At 43.0% G+C, this 21,396-nt stretch overlaps 3 protein-coding genes across 4 annotated transcripts; 2 read left to right on the top strand and 1 right to left on the bottom strand.

Moving 5' to 3' along the window:
* Window positions 1–552: 552 nt before the first annotated feature.
* Window positions 553–2,492, bottom strand: chmp3 (charged multivesicular body protein 3). Its single transcript, XM_069714899.1, has 6 exons — window positions 2,347–2,492; window positions 1,869–1,929; window positions 1,447–1,626; window positions 1,201–1,322; window positions 1,000–1,114; window positions 553–894 (listed from the first exon to the last, which is right to left on the bottom strand). The coding sequence occupies exons 1-6, from the start codon at window positions 2,389–2,391 to the stop codon at window positions 755–757; spliced, it is 663 nt and encodes a 220-aa protein (XP_069571000.1). The 5' UTR covers window positions 2,392–2,492; the 3' UTR covers window positions 553–754.
* A 1,081-nt stretch (window positions 2,493–3,573) lies between these two features.
* Window positions 3,574–11,864, top strand: hspa4l (heat shock protein 4 like). The gene is made up of 19 exons (XM_069714902.1): window positions 3,574–3,999; window positions 5,071–5,128; window positions 5,274–5,414; window positions 5,621–5,743; window positions 5,820–5,919; window positions 6,184–6,317; window positions 6,403–6,647; window positions 6,741–6,817; window positions 6,914–7,065; window positions 7,193–7,299; window positions 7,466–7,599; window positions 7,986–8,182; window positions 8,602–8,673; window positions 9,057–9,200; window positions 9,734–9,859; window positions 9,991–10,098; window positions 10,227–10,346; window positions 10,661–10,822; window positions 10,911–11,864. The coding sequence occupies exons 1-19, from the start codon at window positions 3,893–3,895 to the stop codon at window positions 11,097–11,099; spliced, it is 2,496 nt and encodes an 831-aa protein (XP_069571003.1). The 5' UTR covers window positions 3,574–3,892; the 3' UTR covers window positions 11,100–11,864.
* Window positions 11,865–14,643: 2,779 nt separating this feature from the next.
* On the top strand, window positions 14,644–21,323 carry plk4 (polo-like kinase 4 (Drosophila)). 2 transcript variants are annotated; one of them, XM_069714960.1, is made up of 15 exons: window positions 14,644–14,831; window positions 15,720–15,815; window positions 16,148–16,243; window positions 17,113–17,227; window positions 17,327–18,305; window positions 18,393–18,481; window positions 18,613–18,917; window positions 19,008–19,112; window positions 19,249–19,351; window positions 19,448–19,597; window positions 19,691–19,919; window positions 20,033–20,111; window positions 20,445–20,582; window positions 20,673–20,779; window positions 20,956–21,323. In XM_069714960.1, exons 1-15 carry the CDS (start codon window positions 14,802–14,804, stop codon window positions 21,065–21,067), a joined length of 2,733 nt encoding a protein of 910 aa, XP_069571061.1. In that variant the 5' UTR covers window positions 14,644–14,801; the 3' UTR covers window positions 21,068–21,323. The 2 variants fall into 2 exon arrangements, with proteins under 2 accessions (XP_069571061.1, XP_069571060.1); XM_069714959.1 differs by lacking the exon at window positions 14,644–14,831 and adding an exon at window positions 15,461–15,575.
* The last annotated feature ends 73 nt before the right edge of the window (window positions 21,324–21,396 follow it).

The raw sequence follows: 21,396 nt of genomic DNA, 5'->3' as shown, positions 1-21,396 counted from the left end.
CTTTGCCTGTACAGAAAATTAGCTATCAAAAGCAAAATCCACCCTTCACCTCTAGTGTTTCAGATATCATAGGCTGCTGTTAAACAGAACAGCTGTTGCTTACAAAATGTATCCCAAGAAATTAAAACTATTTCTGAATGGTGATCTATCCAGTTATTCAATCACTTTTTTTTGGATCATAAATACCCAAGTACCTCCACAACCCGTCCATAATTTAGGACAGAAGAAGAATATGATGAAGCACTGTAGGCACAGCAGGCTTTTCATACTTACTTACATTATATACACCTTCTTCAACCTTCTGTTTGACTTTGGATAATAAACACTTACCGAGGGTTTCCCCTGATAATAATAAAAGACAAAAATCAAAACAAACTTTTCTTCTTGCCAAGAAGACCAGAGGTTCTATATATATATATATATATACACACATATATATATACACACACACACATATATATATATATATATACACATATATATCATATATATACATACATACATATATATACATATACATGTGTGTGTGTATATATGTGTGTGTGTATATATATATATATATATACATATATATATATATATAAAAAGAAAAAAAAACTTGTCGTAGCACAAAGTTAACCCCAAATGATTATGTGGAAATATAATATGAAGCAAAAGGGGGGTGCTGAGCACTGCAAACCCTGCACCAGAATAGTCTCTGTCCTTTAAGGAGTGCGCAAACTGACTTTGACAGACAGAGCAGGGGCAGTTCACCTTAGCTCCTCAGAGCTGCCAGTCTTGACTGCATTGCTTCGATGTCCTCCTCCGACTCATCTTCCGAAGCGGCGGCGGCTCCGGCGGGCTCCATCTCCGGCAGGGCGTCCGTGACTTTGCTCGGCGCTTTGCCGAGGGCACCTAACGGAGCACACGGGTCCAGAGGTTTCAGTTTTAATAACTTGTCGTCAAAACTTTTATTATTGGGGACAATGTGTTGCGATTTAGATAAACAAGTTTCATCACCCGCTGTGATCTCAAAGAGGATCTTGTCGACTTCCTCCTCTGCTGCTTCCTCCATCTCCTCTCCGTCTTCCATGCTCTCAAACGTGTCTTCCAGCATTTCTTCGATGATGCCGGCCTGAAGGATAAAATACGAGTGCACTCAAGAGTCAAATCAACCCCGACTGTAAATCGGATCTATTCGCGTTAGGGTTTGCCGCTGACCTTCATCATCTCTTTTGACAGGTCTCTCATGGTGGCCTGGATCTCCGGGATCTTGATGAGACTCTGCATGGCTTTCATGACCTCTGTGCTCTTCTGCAGGGCCCCAGCGACACGCAGTACAGCTGCAAAGAAGACAAAAACATTACCTTTACTCGGGTTCCACGATTGTCAAGCAGACTCTTTTTTTTTTTTTTTTTTTTGACGACGTAAACCAACGACCCAGCTAACCGTGGCCCCCACGCTCACCGAGCTGATTCCTCATGCTGAGAAGCACCGAGTTCATTTGGGCTTTGGAAGCGTAAAGTTTCGTGACGGCCCGTTTTGAATGAATCATCTCCTTCGCGAGGACCACGCACACGTCTTTCTGGCCCTTTTTGGCAGCATCTTTGATGGATCTTTTGACTTTTTCTTCCTCTCTTTGAATATCTGAAAACGAACGGGTTACACACACACACCAGAAATTTAACATTTACACAAGACTTTTACATTTTCCTGGTCCTGCATTCATTTCCTTTTATTGTTTTTGAACTCCAGTTAAAGAACATTTTATGACGCTCTCTTCGTCAAACGACAAGACAGTAAATGCACAAATTGAATGGACATTTTGCTTCTTTTTTTTTTTTTAATTGTATAAATCACAGCATATCTCTTGCTGACTTGCATCTTACCTCGGATTTGTCTGTCAATCACTCTCATCTCCTTCCTAATTTTCTGAGACCACTCATTGATCTGAAATGACACATTACAAGTTATAATATATATATATACATACACACATCACAGTTGTAACTATAGCAACGTATAACAGCTGATTTGTGCCAGAGTCGCGACAGCAGGGGTTTGTTTACATCGACGTGACTGCCAGCAAAACATTTGTTAGCCCGAATGCTAACCGGTACAGAAAACAAGACCGGTTATTGAGGCCTATAAAACACCGCGTGTACCGTTTGAATAATATCGGTTCATGTCACACGGGCTGATGGCTTAGTTTGATCTTTCTTTCTTTCTTCTCCTCAGAAAGTACCAACGGATAGCATGGACAGCTAACGTTAGCGGAGCCAGCTAAAGGCTAACCCGTCGGTTTCTTTCTCACTACGGACCAAAACTGCGGAAGACAGTCGGGGTCTTCCAGCCGCCGGTACTCACCAGGTCTTTTGGTGGTTTCTCCGGTGTTCTGCCGAACAGCCCCATTGTTAAATCTGAGTTAAAAACAAAAAAAAAGAAGCCCGACCGACCGACCGACACTCCCGCTGGCTGACTCGGCTTGTTCAACCGGCACTTCCGGTTCTCCTCTCAGGCCGCTCGCGCTCAGTTCGAATATGAAGAAACCTTTTTAAGTCCTCAGCAGGGAAGGAAGGAAGGAAAGGAAGGAAGGAAGGAAGGACGAGTGTTCAACACACCACCAGTAACACGATGGGTCCTTTTTTTTTTAAAAGGAGTCCACTTTAAATATGAATTTACGGACCGTCAACATCTCTTCACTGCATTTGAAAAAAATAAATAAAATAAAAATGTAAGAAATCGTATTTATTGTTGGCTTGAATACAAAATGTTGAACATCTCATCTTGCTGCAATGTTTTTACATATTTTTGTAATACAATGATATGAAAAAAAAATACGTTAAAAGCTTGTTTTATTGACAAACTCTGATAAAGCTTTCTTTCTTTCTTTCTGAACATTTGATTATATTTGTTTTTAATTATTATTATTATTATTATTTATGCAAAAACAAAATGAAATAATGAAAAAAATATTTAAGTCAATCTTGCACAAGCAAATCCATGTTGTATAAATAAGGTTATTCCATTTGTTATGGGGGGGGGGGGTTACAACATGTACTGACAATTTGTTTGAATATTTACAAATATATAGTGACAATATTTGCAGTATTACTGTTCAGATGCACAGTTCATCATATTACAAAACTTTTACACGTAGGCAAGACCCACGTGTTACTAATCTTCAGGGTTTTTTTTTATTATTTTTTAATTTTTCCCAGCAGCAATATCTTTCAGGCAGCACTTTGCTTTTTTTTTTTTTGCACGCTGTGCATCACTTCTTGCAAGCTTCAGGTAATATTTGCACATCTGTAATGGTACTTGTATACATATATATATATATATTACTGCTGTACACACGTCCACCCAGATGCAGGTTAGATTTAAACGGAGCTGCTGTGTCTGACAGGTGTAATTCAGGGCACAGTTGTCGACCATTTCGCTGCGTGACGTACTCCCAAGTTCCCATTTCATAGAGGTTCTAGAGTTTTCTGTTATCGATTGGTTGTTGCGCCAATCGCGTAAACCCCAGAGGGTGCGACGCAGCCAATCGTGGACGTCCTCGGGGGCGGGGCTTAGAGGGGCATCCGTCTGCTCGAGCCGCTGGGTGATATTAGGGCTGTCCAGGAGGAGTGGGAGAATCCGCCGTGGACATCATCGCTTCCCCGGGATTAACACTGAATGAGTCCGCTATAAACAGCTTGACTTTACGTAACAGCTCGTAATTGCAGTTAGTTCACCCTCAGCTCGCTGTCTAGTATATTGACAGGGCAGAAGACACGCTTGATTTACGTTTAATTTTGGAACAGACCGCCATTCTATCTTTTTTTTTTTTTTTAATTATTATTATTATTATTATTTTTTTCTTTAAACCTCATAAGTGTGAGTGCAGGTGAATTTGAGAGCGCTCATCATGTCAGTGGTGGGCATTGATGTGGGTTTCCAAAATTGTTACATCGCTGTGGCCAGGAGCGGTGGCATTGAAACCATTGCCAATGATTACAGTGACAGATGCACACCGTAAGTATAAATATTGACAGACATCATCATCACCGTGGAGAATGGTCTGGCTTTGCGTTACGCAATGTTTGCGCACGGAGAAGCGCACCGGCCGTGCGGTATAGCAGCCTATAGAGGCGGCTGCGGGGATGATGGTGGTGATGGTGGTGGTGGTGGTGGTGAGGCCTGTAACTACCGGTTATCCGCCGTCACGGCAGGTTATAACAGGTCAAAATGTCGCTTTTGTCGGCTTCTAGAAATGACACGTTTTTCCTCACAGACATGTCTCCTGATAAGAACCTCTGAGCTGCGCAGTGCGCGACAAAGTTGGATGAATTAGGCAACCTAATAAAGACATGGTGTTATTTGTCATTTACGGCACATGTTAACATAAAAGGCTGGAAAGGCAAATGAATAGGTTCTTTTTTTTTTTTTTTTTTTTTTTACATGACATTGCGATCTGATGTGGTCTGTTGAAAAAAAAAAAAAAAAGCTACATCTTTTAACGTCTATAGGCTGCAGGGACCGGCCCGGAAACGACAGTGGATTTAATCCCGGTGGGGGGGGGGATTTTTAACCGTCTTTATTTAAATGGGATAAAATGATTTAACTCATTTTACAAGAACAATACTCCCCGTTTGTTTTCTGCACGTTGTTCCCCCCCCCCCCCCCCCGCAGCATCCTGCAAACGTGGATGTGCAGCTGCAAAGGAGAATGAGCGCAGCATTGTACCTTTAAGTAAATGGGGATATTTTTGTGGCAAGGTGAAACAAGGGAGTGACTTGTCACTGTCGGCCAGTGTGAAATGGAACCGTGAACCAGAGGCATTCATCTTTGTCAGTAAACACAAGGATCTGCTGCTGCTAAAAAAGACAAGTGTAAATGATTTTCTTCCTTTGGACAGGAAGATTTTGAAGGTGAACTGGTTCGTCTCACTGCCCTAGTTTGTGGTTCTTCCACAGACTCCCTTGTGAAATTTCCTCAGTGGCAACATTTCTGATTCAGTCAATTACAGTTCTGCTCATCTGGCACATCTGTTAACAGGATTATTTAGCCTGCCTAATTTTACTGATGTGCTTTTCCTCCATCAAGGGCTTGTGTATCTTTGGCCTCCAAAAATCGCATGATTGGAAATGCAGCCAAGGGTCAAGTAAGCTCATCCATTGAAATGTGTCTTATTCCTGTAATAAAAGCAACATTACACATTGAGACGATGAAATTAATTGTAGTCTCTTTCATTATGATCTTTACAAGTGGCATTTGTGAACTATAACAGTACCCTCTTTTTTTTTCAGGTAATAACAAACTTCAAAAATACAGTTCATGGCTTTAAAAAGTTCCACGGAAGACCGTTTGATGACCCATTTATCCAAGCGGAAAAACCCAAACTGCCTTACAGCTTACATAAACTGGCCAATGGAAACACTGGAATTAAGGTACAGCTTCCAGCCACTTCTTTTCTGCTGCTTTCTGTTTTTCTCAGCTTCCTCTCTGACCCTGATTATTTCCTGCTGTCACTGCACACCTTTGTTCTTTTAATTCAGCCATGATGCTGATCACAATAAGGGAGTGGGATGCACAGATGTTGTTGTTGTTGTTGTTGTTTTTTTACACACACATCACCTTTGCATCCTGTTTACAGGTGCGTTATTTGGACGAAGACAAGGCGTTCACAGTCGAGCAGATCACGGGGATGCTGCTCACCAAGCTGAAGGAGACGTCAGAGAGCGCCCTGAAGAAGCCGGTGGTGGACTGTGTCATCTCTGTGAGTGATGAAAACATTACGGAAGACGATCAACACAATCCAAAGGAAACATACTGACGTGTGCTCTGTTTTACAGGTCCCGGGTTTTTTCACAGATGCTGAAAGACGGTCCGTGTTTGATGCATCACAGATTGCAGGGCTGAACTGTCTACGGCTAATTAATGATACGACAGCAGGTCAGTGTTCTCGGATAAATTGCTAATAGTGAAATTTGAAAAATGAAGGCGTTAGAGTAAGGTGGAATAATATTTGTTGTCTTCGAGGTTTGGAATGACACCAATCTTTGCAAAGGTTATATCTATTAGAGTAAGCTAAAAAAAAAAAAAAAAAGACTTATCTGAGATGTTAGTTCATTATTTCGGATAGATCTAGTAAAATGTTGCATCTCAAAAATGTAAGACATTACAGTGATGAAAAAAAAATGTCTTTCTCATGGACAGTGGCTTTGGCTTATGGGATCTACAAACAAGACCTTCCTACTCCAGAAGAGAGGCCAAGAAACGTGGTGTTCGTGGACATGGGACATTCATCATTCCAGGTCTCCATCACGGCCTTTAACAAAGGCAAACTCAAGGTTAGCCTTTTTTCCTTGTTTTCTGTCCGAAGCCACGCCCACACCTGTACTTTGAAACCGCTAACGCGTCGATCTGCTCTGTCAGGTTCTCGCCACGGCGTTCGACCAGTTCCTCGGTGGGCGTAATTTAGATGAGGCACTGGTGGATTACTTCTGCGAGGAGTTTAAGGGCAAGTACAAGCTCAACGTGCGGGACAACCCGAGGGCCCTGCTGCGGCTGCACCAGGAGTGCGAGAAGCTGAAGAAGCTGATGAGTGCCAACTCCTCCGACCTGCCTCTGAATATCGAGTGCTTCATGAACGACATTGACGTTTCCAGCAGGATGAACAGGTACACATTTTCTTCTTTTATTCCTCATCATGCATTCCTACTGTGGACATATAGCATTGTGAATATGGCTCCTTCCTCATTTGTAACCTGCAGGGGGCAGTTTGAAGACATGTGCGCTCAGTATCTGATGAGAGTGGAGATGCCGCTGAAAACAGCCCTCGAACACTCAAGTATGTCCCTTAAATTTAGTTTAACTTCCAAAGATGTCCAATTTGAACGTTATATAAAGGAAGAATCCTTTCATCACTGTATGTGTTTTGTGGCAGAGTTGAGTCGGGATGATATCTATGCAGTGGAGGTAGTTGGAGGAGCTACAAGAATCCCGGCTATCAAAGAGAGGATCGCCAAGTTTTTCTGCAAAGACATCAGCACCACACTCAATGCAGACGAAGCTGTAGCAAGAGGCTGTGCACTTCAGGTAGTATCTGTCTCGGACACATATTTCGTTTCCAATCTACTATACAATTAACCCGTTGTTCATAATACAACTGCATATAATGGCATGTGTGTGTGTGTGTGTATGTGTGTGGTGCGTTTGGGTGTAGTGTGCAATTTTGTCTCCAGCATTTAAAGTTCGTGAATTCTCCATCACTGACGTGGTTCCCTTCCCCATTACTCTGCGCTGGAAGTCACCAACAGAGGATGGGCTGGGGTAAAGACCTCTAAATGAAGCAGTAACATAAGACAATATTTCTCTTTAGTCATCCCTCTACATAGTAATCCAAGCTAGGTCCGCCAGCTTGAAGATACAGTATGTGCTGACTGTCGATTTTCCACAACCTGACTTTGCTTTTTCTTCTGCTGCGTGTTTGTTGCAGAGAGTGTGAGGTGTTCAGTAAGAATCACGCTGCTCCTTTTTCCAAAGTCATCACCTTCCACAAGAAGGAACCCTTTGACCTCGAAGCCTTCTACAGCAGCCCTCAAGATCTCCCCTACCCGGACCACAGGATAGGTGAAGTATCAAAGTGATCAGTCTTTACTCAGTTTTCATAGAGAGGCTGATTCACAGCAGTTTAACATGACTGTCTGGCTCCTTTTAGCAGCTACACGTGTTTACAGCAACACAGCAGACTGCTGTATGTGCCCTAGTAGCTGGCCCATTTGAGTCCTTCTTGGGATCTCCAGCCTGGATGGTAATTAGGAATAAGGCACAGTCTCCCTCAGATGGGTTGTAGTAACAGCATCATGGCCTGTGTGCGTATGTGCGCTTGGTAGGTGGCTGTGTTCTGTCAGGTGGGACAGCAGTTTGTTGCAACCTCCGCCGGTCGGTCACGGGAACATGTTGCAGTCCTGTTATAGAAGCAGCATAACACTTGGTCTCTCTCCATCTGCTCCCAGGCTGTTTTTCAGTACAGAATGTGGTTCCCCAGCCAGATGGAGACAGCTCCAAAGTGAAAGTCAAAGTGCGCGTCAACGTCCACGGCATCTTCAGCGTGTCCAGCGCCTCGCTGATTGAGAAGCAGAAAGGTGAAGGAGAGGACATGCAAATTGACTCCGAGCCAATGGTGCAAAATGAAGGCAGAGCAGAGGAGCAGGTGAGATGAGTTTTGTCACGGTCGTCAGTCTGTTGGTCCAACATTTTGATCCACAGTCAAATAACTCAATATTTATTTGAGATATCGCCATTAAACCTGGTACAGATGTTTCTCCAGATGATGATCCAATGAGACCATCGCATTTAAACAACTAAAATATGATGTTTTTAATAAAGAAATATGTGCCTCTAGAGACTGTATAGAGCTTGTGGATTAGTTATTGACCATCATCATCAGACTGTGGATGTCTCATTACATCACCGAGGATTTTTAGCTACATTAAAAGCAACTATATCTTACAATAACATTAAGATGTTTGAAAGATATTCTCCCTGCAGTAACCACTCTCATGCATTTTAACATATACTTGAAAAAAAAAAAAAAAATCTAATTTTCTAACTGAGTGTGTTGTTTCTCAGACCAAAATGCAGGTGGACCAGGAAGGCCAAAGCCAGGACCAGCAGAACGAGGACAGTAGTTCCAGCAATAAGGTTAGCTGGTCTGTAGTTAAATGGTGCACTAACACGGTATGTTTTTAAAAACCCAAATCCATATGCTGTGTTATACTGAGAAAATACTGGCATCAGTCAGGCAGGTTTTATACACATGTAGCTTTTCAGACAGAATAATCTAGTCTTTATAGAAACATGATCCACAGTGACTTTTATTCTGTTTGAGATTTAAGCAACATAAACCTAGAAAACGTTGTAAGAATTTTGTAGATTCTAAACTGCGGAATTCACGTCGGAGCTGCTTGTTGATGCATCTGTACTTGAATGACATGCAATCATGTCAATAATCTAAAAAACGGATCATTTAAATTTGCCGACGTGCCCCCATGTTTGAAAGTCTTATTTCTGGTTTACAAATCCAGGAGGGGGCAGCGGGGGAAAAGCAGGACCCAACAGCAGGAGGAAGTAAGCCCAAAGTCAAGGTGAAGAGTGTTGATCTTCCCATCGTGGCCAACAACATCCGACAGCTTGACAGCGATGTCCTGACTGACTTTGTGGAGTATGAGGTGAGTGCTCGGTCTTTGAAAAAGCTGAGTCAAGCTCTGATTGAAATGCTGATTCGCAGAGCCCAAAAAGATACAAAGGAATTAGACCCTGATATGTACTTCATGCATGCATGATGCATGTAATTGTTTCCTGGGGCACTTTTGCTGGTTATTGTTCCAGCCGGGCATTTTCTAAGCAGCTGATTGGTCCAGAGTGGAGCCACGATGTTTGTTTAATGGATACAGAAGCTGTTATGTTTTAAAATAACCAACCACTTATTATACAGGACGCCCATTTGAAAATATTCATTTAAATAAATATTAATAAATAATAAGTAATAAATATTACAAATCGATTACATATTGTTTAATTGGTATCCTGGTAAACGGTATTGGTCGATAAATGTTTCTGGACTGTGTCAGAGGACTTCATTTAACTCAAATGTAATTTTTGATGCTACAGTTTGTTGTTAGATATAATTCTATTTTTAGGTATTCCTGTTATTGTTCGTCTCCTCTGAGATATTTTTTTGTGGGTTTTTTTTCCCCTCCAGCGTCAGATGATTGTTCAGGACAAACTGGTGAAAGAGCTGAACGACGCTAAAAATGCTGTGGAAGAGTACGTATATGATCTGCGCGACAAACTTTGTGGAATTTATGAAAAATACATCACTGAGGAGGTAAGAGACACTTTCCTCCATGCCTCCGTAACAACAGTCACCCTGATGAAGTGAAAACTATTACGACAGAGAGGAAGCACCAAGCAAATGATTTTAATAAGGGCCGTTTTATGGTTGGCTATTATTAACAGGACAGTAACCGGCTGACACTGATGCTGGAGGACACGGAGAACTGGCTGTACGAGGACGGCGAGGACCAACCCAAACACGTCTATGAGCAGAAGCTAGATGCACTCAAGGTCGGTTTGCATTCAGTACAAAGACAATTTCTGCTTTCATTCACGGATGAGATTTTATAAACTATGAGAAACATAAAGGTTTTACAATGGCAAAAGCTATCAACATTAACATCGATGATATTTTCCAGACGCTGGGTCAGCCCATTCAGGACCGGCACAGAGAGCAAGAGGACAGGCCGAGGGCTTTTGAAGAGCTGGGAAAGAAGCTGCAACTCTACATGAAGTTTGTAGATTCCTACAAGCAGAAGGTAAAACACTCCTGAATCTGTGAGGTCTGCCATTTGGTAAATTAAATTAGGTACAGTTTACAAATCCTGCATATCATTGAACAATCAGTCGTTCAGGTCACATCCTGGAGGACTCAGCAGTTTATTGTGACATCTACACACTTTCCTAAATGTTTTTTGGGGGGCTTTTAAACATGTCTATTGGATTTGTGAAAGTTTAGTAAAACCAAAGAGGGGAATTTATTGACAATTAATGGTATGGTAGTTATAAACTAGGTATAAGCTATGAATGAAGACCTGCTAATGATTTTCTTTTTCCCAAATTTTTTTCCTAGGATGAGCGATACCTGCATTTGAGTGCTGAGGAAATGAGCACTGTAGAGAAGTGTGTGAATGAAAGCATGGGCTGGATGAACAGCAAGATGAATGCACAGAGCAAACTTGCGATAACTCAAGATCCCGTTGTCAAAGTAGCAGACATCATCGCCAAAATCCAGGTATGTGATCAACTGAATAAGAATATTTTACTCCATTAGAAAGAATCAGATCTGCTCATTTTCTTCTGCCAACACACTTCCTTACCAGGAGCTGGAGGATGCATGTAATCCCGTGATCAACAGGCCAAAGCCCACAGTGGAGGAGGTCCCTGAAGTGAATGAGCAAAACAGTGGAGCTCATAACGGCACGTCAGCTAAGCAAGGAACAGAAGGGAAGGGAGACACAAAGGGAAGCCAGCAGACAAAGCCTGGCACAAAAGAGATGGAGGTGGACTGAGATCTGAACATCTGTCAGACAAGCAAACTGCACCCATCACTGCATTTACCACCACGCACCATCTAGCCAGTAGAAACATCGATACCTGGGACCATTTCTCAATCCCCAACAGCCACTTTTGTGGATTCGTTTTTTTGTGTGTGCGTGTGTGTGTGTGTGTGTGTGTGTCCTCCCCCCGCCCCCTGCCCCTCCCATTGGACATAACCCGTTGAGGATTTTGCCATCCTTATGTGTGACAACGGTGTGCTTTACTCTCTCAAAGGTTTGACGTCCTTTAATAAATTAAAGAATGATGCAATAGATTAAACTCCGATTCTGACGTACAACTGTTTCCTTTGCGCCGTACAGGAAGGGACGCCTTGTGTTTGCATTCCATGTGTCTCTTAAGCGCCCGGTATCAGCACTGAATCCAATCACCCATTAGAGAAATAGAAAGTTCTGCCCAAACAATTGCTATTGCAGAACTATTAGTTTGTATGCAATAATACAAATTCTATATATATTTGTATTTGATGAGTTTGAAGATATGTCCATGTCTAGAAACTGTAAATATTATTTTAGTAAATAAAAGTAGCCGGCATAGATATGTACATAAAGAACACATTCCTAGTGTTACAATGAAAATGCTTGACACACCAAATTTCTTTAGGAAGTGATTGGTTGCCTGTTTCCTTTTTTTGTTTTCTTGCATTTTTCCATATTTAAGTTATGGGATTTAAAGATTGCAAAAATAAATACATTTGTCTGTAAGACAAACAATCTTAAGTCTGAAATTATTTGATTTTCAGAAGGGGAATATAAGAGAAATTGGCCGCATCTACACTTTGCCTGTGTCTAGTGAGGTCCAATCAAGACAGCACAGAAACAGGACATTAATGAGATTTTAATCAAAGAAAAATTAAAATCAGGATAGACCTTGCCTACATAACTTGAATTTTGAAACAAAAAATTAAAAAAAATTGGCAGAGAACACCTGAAGTTCTGTAAAAACACAAAGCTGTAATTTATTTGCCTTTTCAAAATATTTTGTCTTTGAAACTAAGAATAAAAACATGAAGTAGGCTATATTGAGAAATTAAGTATATATTATTAAATACATATATATTTTTATATATATGACATGTAAGAAATAACCATATGAGCAAATACAGACAAGACATGTCACTTTGACAGACTCTGCAGATCCCTTTGCACAGATTTATATATACACATACAATGCATGATATTAATATATTATAAATACAAACATGCACATCTGCAGAACTAAGATGGCAGGTAAAAAAAAAAACCCGATCGTTTCAAGCACACAAGCAATATTTGGGGCCCGAGCACCGATGGTGCGAAAGCCCTATTGTTCTTCAAGGAATTATTATTACGCGTTATTATTATTCTCCGTAAACAACTGCATTTTTGGAGGTTTTATCATATTGAAAAACTCATGAAAGTTGGTACACGCGTCTCTCCCGGCGAAAAACTTCGTATTTTAGTGGAGTCGCGAGTGGGCGTGGCCAAATGGCTCGCTAGCAGATGCCCCGGCAGCTACATTTACCAACATGCGCAGCATGTCGTCCAAAAACTCACCCAAAAATGACTTTTGGGTGAGTTTTTACTATAATTTCATAACTTGGACGACATGATTCTATTTTAAAATTCATGACAATGGAGGAGTTTAAACTCCAAACCTTCTAGCTGAGAGGCATCAGTGGTAACCACTGCACCACCAACCCTCCCAGGAGTCAAACAGCATTGTGACAAATCTTTAGCTCACTGCAACCTATAACTCCACCGTCCACAAATATTCATTAAAATGCGACCAAAATTGCCGCAGACATTCTTTGAATAGTAGATATACATGTTTTCAAGGTACATTTTCCTGTAATGTGTAGAGTATGCAAAACTTTTTCAATTTCTCCAAACGTTTCAACTTCACTAAAAGTTGAATCACCATCAACAGGTGGAATCTGAACCATTAATATCAACTTTGGTGAAGGAGAATATTTTACCTGTTGAGTTAACCAGACTGTCGGCTGAGTCACTGGAAACTCTGAGTGAACTCCTTGAACCACTTTCTCCTGCCGCGGTTCATCCTCCGGCGCCGAAGATAGTCCAGCGGTCTACGATGCAGCCCCACAGCTGGAAACGACCTCACGAAGACACGGGTTCGAGCCCCGCCGAGGTAACACGCAAGGTTCACGGTTTACCCGCCGAGGTAACACACGTTGCTCACGGTTTACCCGCCGAGGTAACACGCAAGGTTCACGGTTTACCCGCCGAGGTAACACACGTTGTTCACGGTTTACCCGCCGAGGTAACACGCGTTGTTCACGGTTTACCCGCCGAGGTAACACACGAGTTTCACGGTTTACCCGCCGAGGTAACACGCACGGTTCACGGTTTACCCGCCGAGGTAACACGCAAGGTTCAAAGAGAGCGAGTCCCTCTAAGGGTAAGCCACACAACGTCAAACCAAAGGTTAACTGAAACAAAAAAAAAGTCCAAAAGTGACTTTTTTTTTTTAGCAGTTGCTCAGTAAAGTATCAAAGTATGTCGTCTGAAATATTCAAAAAAAAGTCACACTAGTCATAGTCCAAAAAAAAAAAAAATTGTATATAGTATATAGTTTACAGTATATAGTATATAGTTTATAGCATATAATATATAGTATGTAGTATATAGTGTATAGTATATAGTTTATAGCATATAATATATAGTATATAGTATGTAGTATATAGTGTATAGTTTATAGTTTATAGTATATAGTTTATAGTATACAATTTATAGTATATAGTATATAGTTTATAGTATATAGTATATAGTATGTAGTATATAGTATATAGTGTATAGTATATAGTTTATAGTATATAGTATATAGTTGATAGTATATAGCATATAGTATATAGTATGTAGTATATTGTATATAGTGTATAGTATATAGTTTATAGTATACAGTTTATAGTATATAGTTTATAGTATATAGTATGTAGTATATAGTATATAGTGTATAGTATATAGTTTATAGTATATAGTATATAGTTGATAGTATATAGCATATAGTATATAGTATGTAGTATATTGTATATAGTGTATAGTATATAGTATATAGTATATAGTATAGCCAGGGCGATGTGGCTAAGTTTGATGTTTCGCTGTGACACCAGAAGTTGATGTTTAAGGTCAAACGATGCTCCAAACCTCACCAAAACTTTGCACATTCCTCATGCACCAACTTTCATGAGTTTTTGAAGATGTTAAAGCCGCCCAAAAAAAATAAATAAATAAATAAAAAAAATTTTTTAAGAAAAATGAGGAACGAGATCGAGAGAGAGAAAAAAAAAAAAAAAAATAAACCTGCAAGCGGGAACATGCGTGCTGCCCCGAGAGGAAGCATGCGGCCCCGGCCGGATGGATCCCATCGTGCACCGTGCGACGTGCAGCTCGACGTTTTTTTTTAACTCGGATTGTCTTGCTCGAAGTGGGCGTGTCACGTTTTTTGTTGTTGTCATGTGACGCTCTCGTGACGTCAGCGCCGAGTAACGGGCGGATATTTTCAAAATGGAAGAAATGGCAAAGTTTTGGAGGGGAACGCAAGACTTGCATTTATTTACACGCTGAGAGCCGCTGCCCCGACCACCGCTGCGCCGCCACCGACCGGGGAGCACTATCACAAACCCGCATGCACCTGCAAAGCTGAAAACAGGAACCATGAGCGTTTCCATCGGCGACAAGATCGAGGTGAGTGTTTTTGCGTCGTGCTAACGCCCGCCCAGCTAGCGGCTCCTCGTTAAGTTTAAAAACAAAAGGCTGGAGTTATATTCAGATCATCTGGTTCAGAGAAGCAGTATTTGGTCGCTAAATAATAATAATAATATGGATAAAAGTGCATTCAAGTTTGAGATGCGTCAAAAAAAAGAAAAAAAAAAAAAGCCAAACTGTGCCGCGTAACGCCAAATTAATAAAAACCAGCCAGTTGGTCGTTTCATCTTGTGATTTAAATCCGTTACTAAAATAAGACAATCCAGTTTGCGTATAAACAACAACAACAACAACAAAAAAACAACAACCGTGTTGTGATTTTCAACAGTCAGTTTTGATCCGCTTTGCCCCCCCCCCCCCCCCCCCGGACACAAACACCGTCGTTGTGCGCAAGTGCGTCCGTTTGGAGAGCCCGACGCGCTGCCTGGAAACGGCTCCGTTGGCGGTGCCGCGTCCCGTCCGCGGGAAGACGACCGGGATCATTAAAGGCTTCGGGTTGGCCGTCAGGACTGTTGGCCGTCAGGTGTCTGCGGCTTGTTTTTGACAGTTAACGTTTTGTTGTGGGAGGATTTCTCGTCTCCGTGATCGGGTCGACTCGTGTTGTCACTTGTCAGCATGTCGCAGGCTCCAGGGGCGATTTTTGATCACGTTATTCACTATTTCTTGCAAAACCTTGAAAAGGAGAAAGGGAGTTTATGTCACGATCAGGAGCTGAGGATCCAGGTGCTTTTTTTTTTTTTTTAAAGATCCTGTCTGTCATGAGATTTGATTGTTTTCATCTAAATTCTTGATCATACTTCTCTGCAGATTTTTTTTTTTAACTCAATGTTGTTGTTGTTGTTTTTTTTCTTCTGTCTGTGCTTGTAGGATTTTAAGGTCCTCACTCTCCTTGGTAAAGGTTCTTTTGCATGTGTTTACCGGGCAAAATCAGTGAAGACCGGCCTGGAGGTTGCAATCAAAACGGTAAGACCATCCACATTTGTTTTGTTTTTTTTGGCGTGTCAGTGATGTTAATTATAATTATAATTATTTGTAATGAAAGACGCTTAGTCAACACACAAGCTGTTGCCATCTGCTGACAGTTGAAGTGGAAACTGGTGCCCTAGGATTATGAGACCATAGTCACCTCCCCTGGGCTACCTTGTGGTCCCTCGTCTCCTTACAAATGAGCTGTTGGTGGTTCATTGTCTTTGCGGGTTGACAGATTGCGTGTCAGCCCACCGAACCAAACCACTGTACCAAGTTGGTCCTGTGAGAGGCGGGTGTATAATTATCGCCGTGCTTCCCATCTGCAGATCGACAAAAAAGCAATGCAGAAAGCTGGCATGGTCCAGCGCGTGTCAAACGAGGTGGAGATCCACTGCCGGCTCAAACATCCTTCAGTACTCGAGGTAACGTTGGCTCTCTATGTCATTTATTTATTTGTTTTCCTTTAGATTAAAACCGCCAAACACAATTCTCACCTTTTTTTTTTTTTTTTGTCATCGGTCGTTTTTTTTACGCTGAATTCGAATCTGTTTTTAGAATTGGCATGGTTTTTATTAGTGTTTATTTTTATTCATGAATGAGGCTATTGTTGAAATTCACATATTTACAGACTTCAAAAATGTAAAAAATGTATTATTTCTGCCTATATTTGGCCTCAGAAACATGTCTGGTAGTCGTGTGCCAACACTGAGACGCTCCACTTTCCTTGGTGCCACTTTTCCATGCGAGTTTACTGGAACAAAAAAAAGATCGAGAAATTCAGAAAACATAATTGGATTAATTTTACAAAAAAAATACTGAACAAACAGGTATTGTTTTTTTTTTTTTTAGCATAGGACAGAAATCTGTGTTTACCAGTTTTGTCCATGTTTGTGCAGATCAGTCTGTTGTAAAAAAAAAAAAAAAATACACTCGTTATCTTAGATGGACAAACGGCTAACTGGAGGAATGCCGGTGTGGTTTTTTTTGGGACTTAAAGAAAAAAAACGACAGTTGTGTTGGAGTCTGTGTAGATCAGCCTTTTGTGTCGTTGCCATGGTTATGTCAGCCGTGAACCTGCCCCGACTTGTGTTTCAGCCACTCCACCATTTTTTTTTTTTTTTCCCACTTCACTTAATTTTAGATTTGGTCATCAGTGGCGTCGATAATGTTCAACTCCAAACATGAACCAGGAGAACTGCTCGTTTCACAATGAAGTCCAATCAGACGCGTTCTTTGTTTTGTTGCATTAATATTTCGAGTGTAAATATTTTTCACCATTTCCTTTTTAAAGCTCTACAACTACTTTGAGGACAGCAACTATGTGTACTTGGTGTTGGAGATGTGTCACAATGGAGAGATGAGTCGGTACCTGAAAGAGCGAACGATGCCTTTCTCGGAGGACGAAGGTCAGGCGGCAGTATTTCATTCAGAAACCTAAATATTACCGTTTTGTGGGCTGCCAGCCTTTTAAAAAAAAAAAAAAATTCTCTGTTTTTGCTCGACAGCAAGACATTTCATGCATCAAATCGTAAAAGGAATGCTGTATTTACACACTCACGGCATCTTGCATCGAGATCTGACCTTGTCCAATCTTCTGCTGACCAGCAACATGAACATTAAGATAGGAGACTTCGGTTTGGCCACTCAGCTCAAACTCCCGACTGAAAAGCACTTCACTATGTGCGGGACTCCCAACTACATCTCTCCCGAGGTGGCCACCCGCAGCGCCCACGGCCTGGAGTCCGACGTCTGGTCGCTCGGCTGCATGTTCTACGCCTTCCTGATGGGTCGCCCTCCGTTTGACACGGACACAGTGAAGCACACGTTATCTAAAGTGGTTCTCGGGGAATATGAGATGCCTGCCCACGTTTCTCTGGAGGCTCAGGACCTGATCCATCAGCTGCTGCAGAGAGACCCCGCCCACCGGCCCAGCCTCTCCGCAGTGCTGGACCACCCGTTCATGACCCACAGCCTGCTGGTCAGGACCAAGGAGCTGGGGCCGGAGGACGACGGATCCATCGACAGCGGCATCGCCACCATCTCCACGGCCTGCACCTCTTCCACCTCCGCCAGCAGCAGCAGCCGCCTCCAGAGGCGAGCCGGACACGTGATCGACTCCGCCCTGCCGAACCGCATGACGCCCGTTCAAAGTCTTCCACGCCAACCCAGCAGCGCCTGTTTTGAGGACGGAGACAGGCAGCATCAGCACCCGCCGGACAGATTTCACAGGGAGGGCCGGGGCAGGGCGGTACACGGTGGAGAAAGTGGAGAGCCTTATTCTCGCTACCTCAGGAGGGCTCACTCTTCAGATCGCTCCAGTTCTGCCGCACCGGGCCAGAGTTCAGGTCACGCTGAGCTGGGCAGATGTCACTCAGAGGAAACGCTGGTCGGTGTGAGGCGGCCGGTCTTCCTCGTTTCCTCCACTCAACACCCATTTTCAGAGCACGGCAGGCTCCCCTCTCCGCCTGTCAAACAGTCAGCAAAGTAAGTAGTCCGTCTGCTCAGGATCTTTTTTTTTTTTTTTCATATTTGAAATTTGTGGAGATTAACCGATTCCGCTGTCTGTTTCAGTTCTGGGTATTTATCCGCAGAGACAGCACATCCACCAAACTTACAATTTCAGGACCTGGAGGGAGTTTCCAACTGGCTCAACAATGAAGGTGAAATTGCTGTTATCACTGTTATGCAATAAAAGGTTGTAAAAAAAAAAAACAACAACAACTGTCAGACAGATCTTCAGGTTCTTCGATCCATTCAGCTGAGGCAAAGTCTTTTTTTTCCTCTTTCTTAGCTTCGGGACAGAGGCCCACAGACAACAGCACTCACAGCAGCACTGGCAGCTTCCACAGCAACAGAGGACCTTTAGGGGTTCACAATTCCTGGACAGGCGTGAACCCTCACCACAACCAGCACCAGCAGCTTCCCTCTAACCCGGACTCCTACAGGGAGAATATCCCCGGGGCGGAGTTCCAGCATCCTCACGGCAGAGAGTCGAAACCCAACGCAGACAAGCAGAAGAAAACACTGAGAGACATTGTCCCGCCTCTGTGTGCAACCAGGCTGAAGTCTATCCGACAGAAGACCAAAAACGCCGTTGTAAGAGGGTGCTAGTCCTTTTTCGTTTCACCGTGTGAGCAGTTGAGATACCCGTCGGTGTCTGATGTCTTTTCCTCGTCTCTCCTGCAGGTGAGCATCCTGGACTCGGGGGAAGTGTGTATGGAGTTGTTAAAAAGCCAAAATGGCCAAGAGAGGGTGAAAGAAGTCCTTCGGATCTCCTGTGACGGATCGATGGTACGACACTACACTCAGAATATCACGCAGCAGCTCAGCTAATGTTTTCATGTGTCCCACAAGCTTTTTGGCATCATGCAGCCTTATACTTCTCACAATCTTGTGAGTGGTAGCTTCATATTTCCGTGCGTTGCAGGTGACCATCTACCAGCCTAATGGTGGGAAAGGTTTTCCTGTGCTGGACCGCCCTCCAGCTCCTCCAGAAGATATTTTCATTTGTAGCTACGACGACCTTCCAGGTAGTCTGATGGACGAGTCACACTCGAGAGCGTCAGCCGATGTAAAATTAGAAATGAAATCTGAAATGAAAAATATTTGTCTTTTTGTTGTCACAGAGAAATACTGGAAGAAGTACCAGTACGCCTCGAGGTTCGTGCAGCTTGTGAAATCCAAGACTCCCAAAGTGACTCTTTACACCAAGCAGGCCAAGGTCATGCTGATGGAGAACTCGCCCGACGCAGACCTGGAGGTTTGTTTTTATGACGGTGAGTCCGACGTGTTCGTAAGAACGTTTGATCGCGCGCGGGAAGTGCTGCGTCTGTTCCGTGTGACATCAACGCGTCACAACTGTCCCGCAGGAGCCAAAACCCACAAGACGTCAGAACTGGTGCGAGTGGTGGAGAAGAGCGGGAAGTCGTGCACGGTGAAGGGCGAGGCGGGGCTGAGCGGCCTGAGCCCAGAGAGCAGGCTGTACGTGGAGATGTCCGACGAGGGCCACGGCATGTGTCTGTCGCTGGAGGCCGCCGTCGCAGCAGAAGAGCAGCGCAGCGCCAACAACGTCCTGTTCTTCCCCATAACTATCGGCAGGTGAGACCACAGATCTGACCGTCGCCTACAACAGTTTTTGTTCCTTTTTTTCTTTTCCCTTCCCTAATCTCGCATGACAAATTTATATTTTTATATACGTTATCGTTCCCTAGGAGACCTGCCAGCTCGGCCTCCCACCCGCAGCCTCCTGACACAGCTTCACCTCCTAAACCTCCACAAATCACTCCTTCAGTAAGTGTCTCCCAGCCTCACACCAGCAGATGACTTACCGGGATGCCACGATAAAAGCGAGACGTGAGAAAGCGCCTCTGACCGTTTTTTCTGACCTCCGATTGTTTTGATTTATTGGTTTAATGTTGCAGACGGTGGGGAGGATATCTGCCAACAGCAAAACCAGAATGCCAACAGTGATCACAGATCAATACGTTTAGAACATATAAACATTTCACTAGCGCCGCCACGGAAAAAAAGCAACACGCTCGAGTGCGAATCTCAGAGTTTGCGTGGTTTGACACATTTGTGGGCGAGTCCGAGATTTGACTTCTTTTAAACGTGTATTTCCAGATGATTTCCTACGACGGGTCGGATTTCACCACAGCCAGCCTGAGTAAGAAAAGCTCCCCGGTGCGACAGGACCTGCTTCAGAGCAAGGGGAAAGTGGTCAAGTCAATATTTGTACCCAACGTCGGATGGGCCTCGCAGGTAAATGGATAAGTCGATAAACCTCATATTCTATCATCAGCAAAGGAGTCGCCTCCGTGATGAAAAACGGTGTCTTTTTTGTTTGTGCAGCTGACGAGCGGAGAGGTGTGGGTGCAGTTCAACGACGGCTCTCAGCTGGTGGTTCAGGCAGGAGTTTCCTGCATCTCCTACACATCTCCAGAGGGGAGGATCACCAGGTGGGAAACACGTCACACGTGATGGACGAATGTGATCGTCAGTTCTGTGGCGAAGACTGTGGACAGCTGTAATGTTTACCGGAGCTTCAACAGAGCCCAATTAAACACAGCCACACGATTTCACACAAAATGTTGGTGGAAGGAACAGCAGCTAATGAACAATGTGTCCTCCGCAGGTATAAAGAGAACGAGAAGTTGCCAGAGCACGTTAAGGAAAAGCTGCACTGTCTCTCGACCATTCTCGGACTACTGGCGAATCCGACGGCACATCACCTCCAGTCCCATTAACACTGCTGGCCGGCAGGACCCTGAACGCAGCATTACAAACTGGCTTCACTTCTCTTGTAAATAATCTGTGGGGTCTTTTTTCTTTTTTACATGTACAGAAGACTAAGATTATGAAAAGATATATTTTTATTTTAATAAGTGACCATTTTGTATAGTGTAAAGTAGCCCCGTTTGTAATTTTTACTGTCTCCATATCTATGAAATGTGCGACTGATGAAACAATAAACATCTGCAGGCTGGCTGGAGAATCGCTGCACTTTGTTTTGCAGTCTTCTCTTTGTGCTCAATATATTCATGAAGGAATTTTTGTTCAAAAGAAATTAAAGTAT

Source organism: Brachyistius frenatus, unplaced genomic scaffold (assembly GCF_029030835.1).
Source record: "Brachyistius frenatus isolate BFR_SWC_R1_liver_20210118 unplaced genomic scaffold, ASM2903083v1 Contig_136, whole genome shotgun sequence".
NCBI classification, from domain to species: Eukaryota; Metazoa; Chordata; class Actinopteri; family Embiotocidae; genus Brachyistius; species Brachyistius frenatus.
This window is presented reverse-complemented; position numbering and strand designations above follow the sequence as displayed.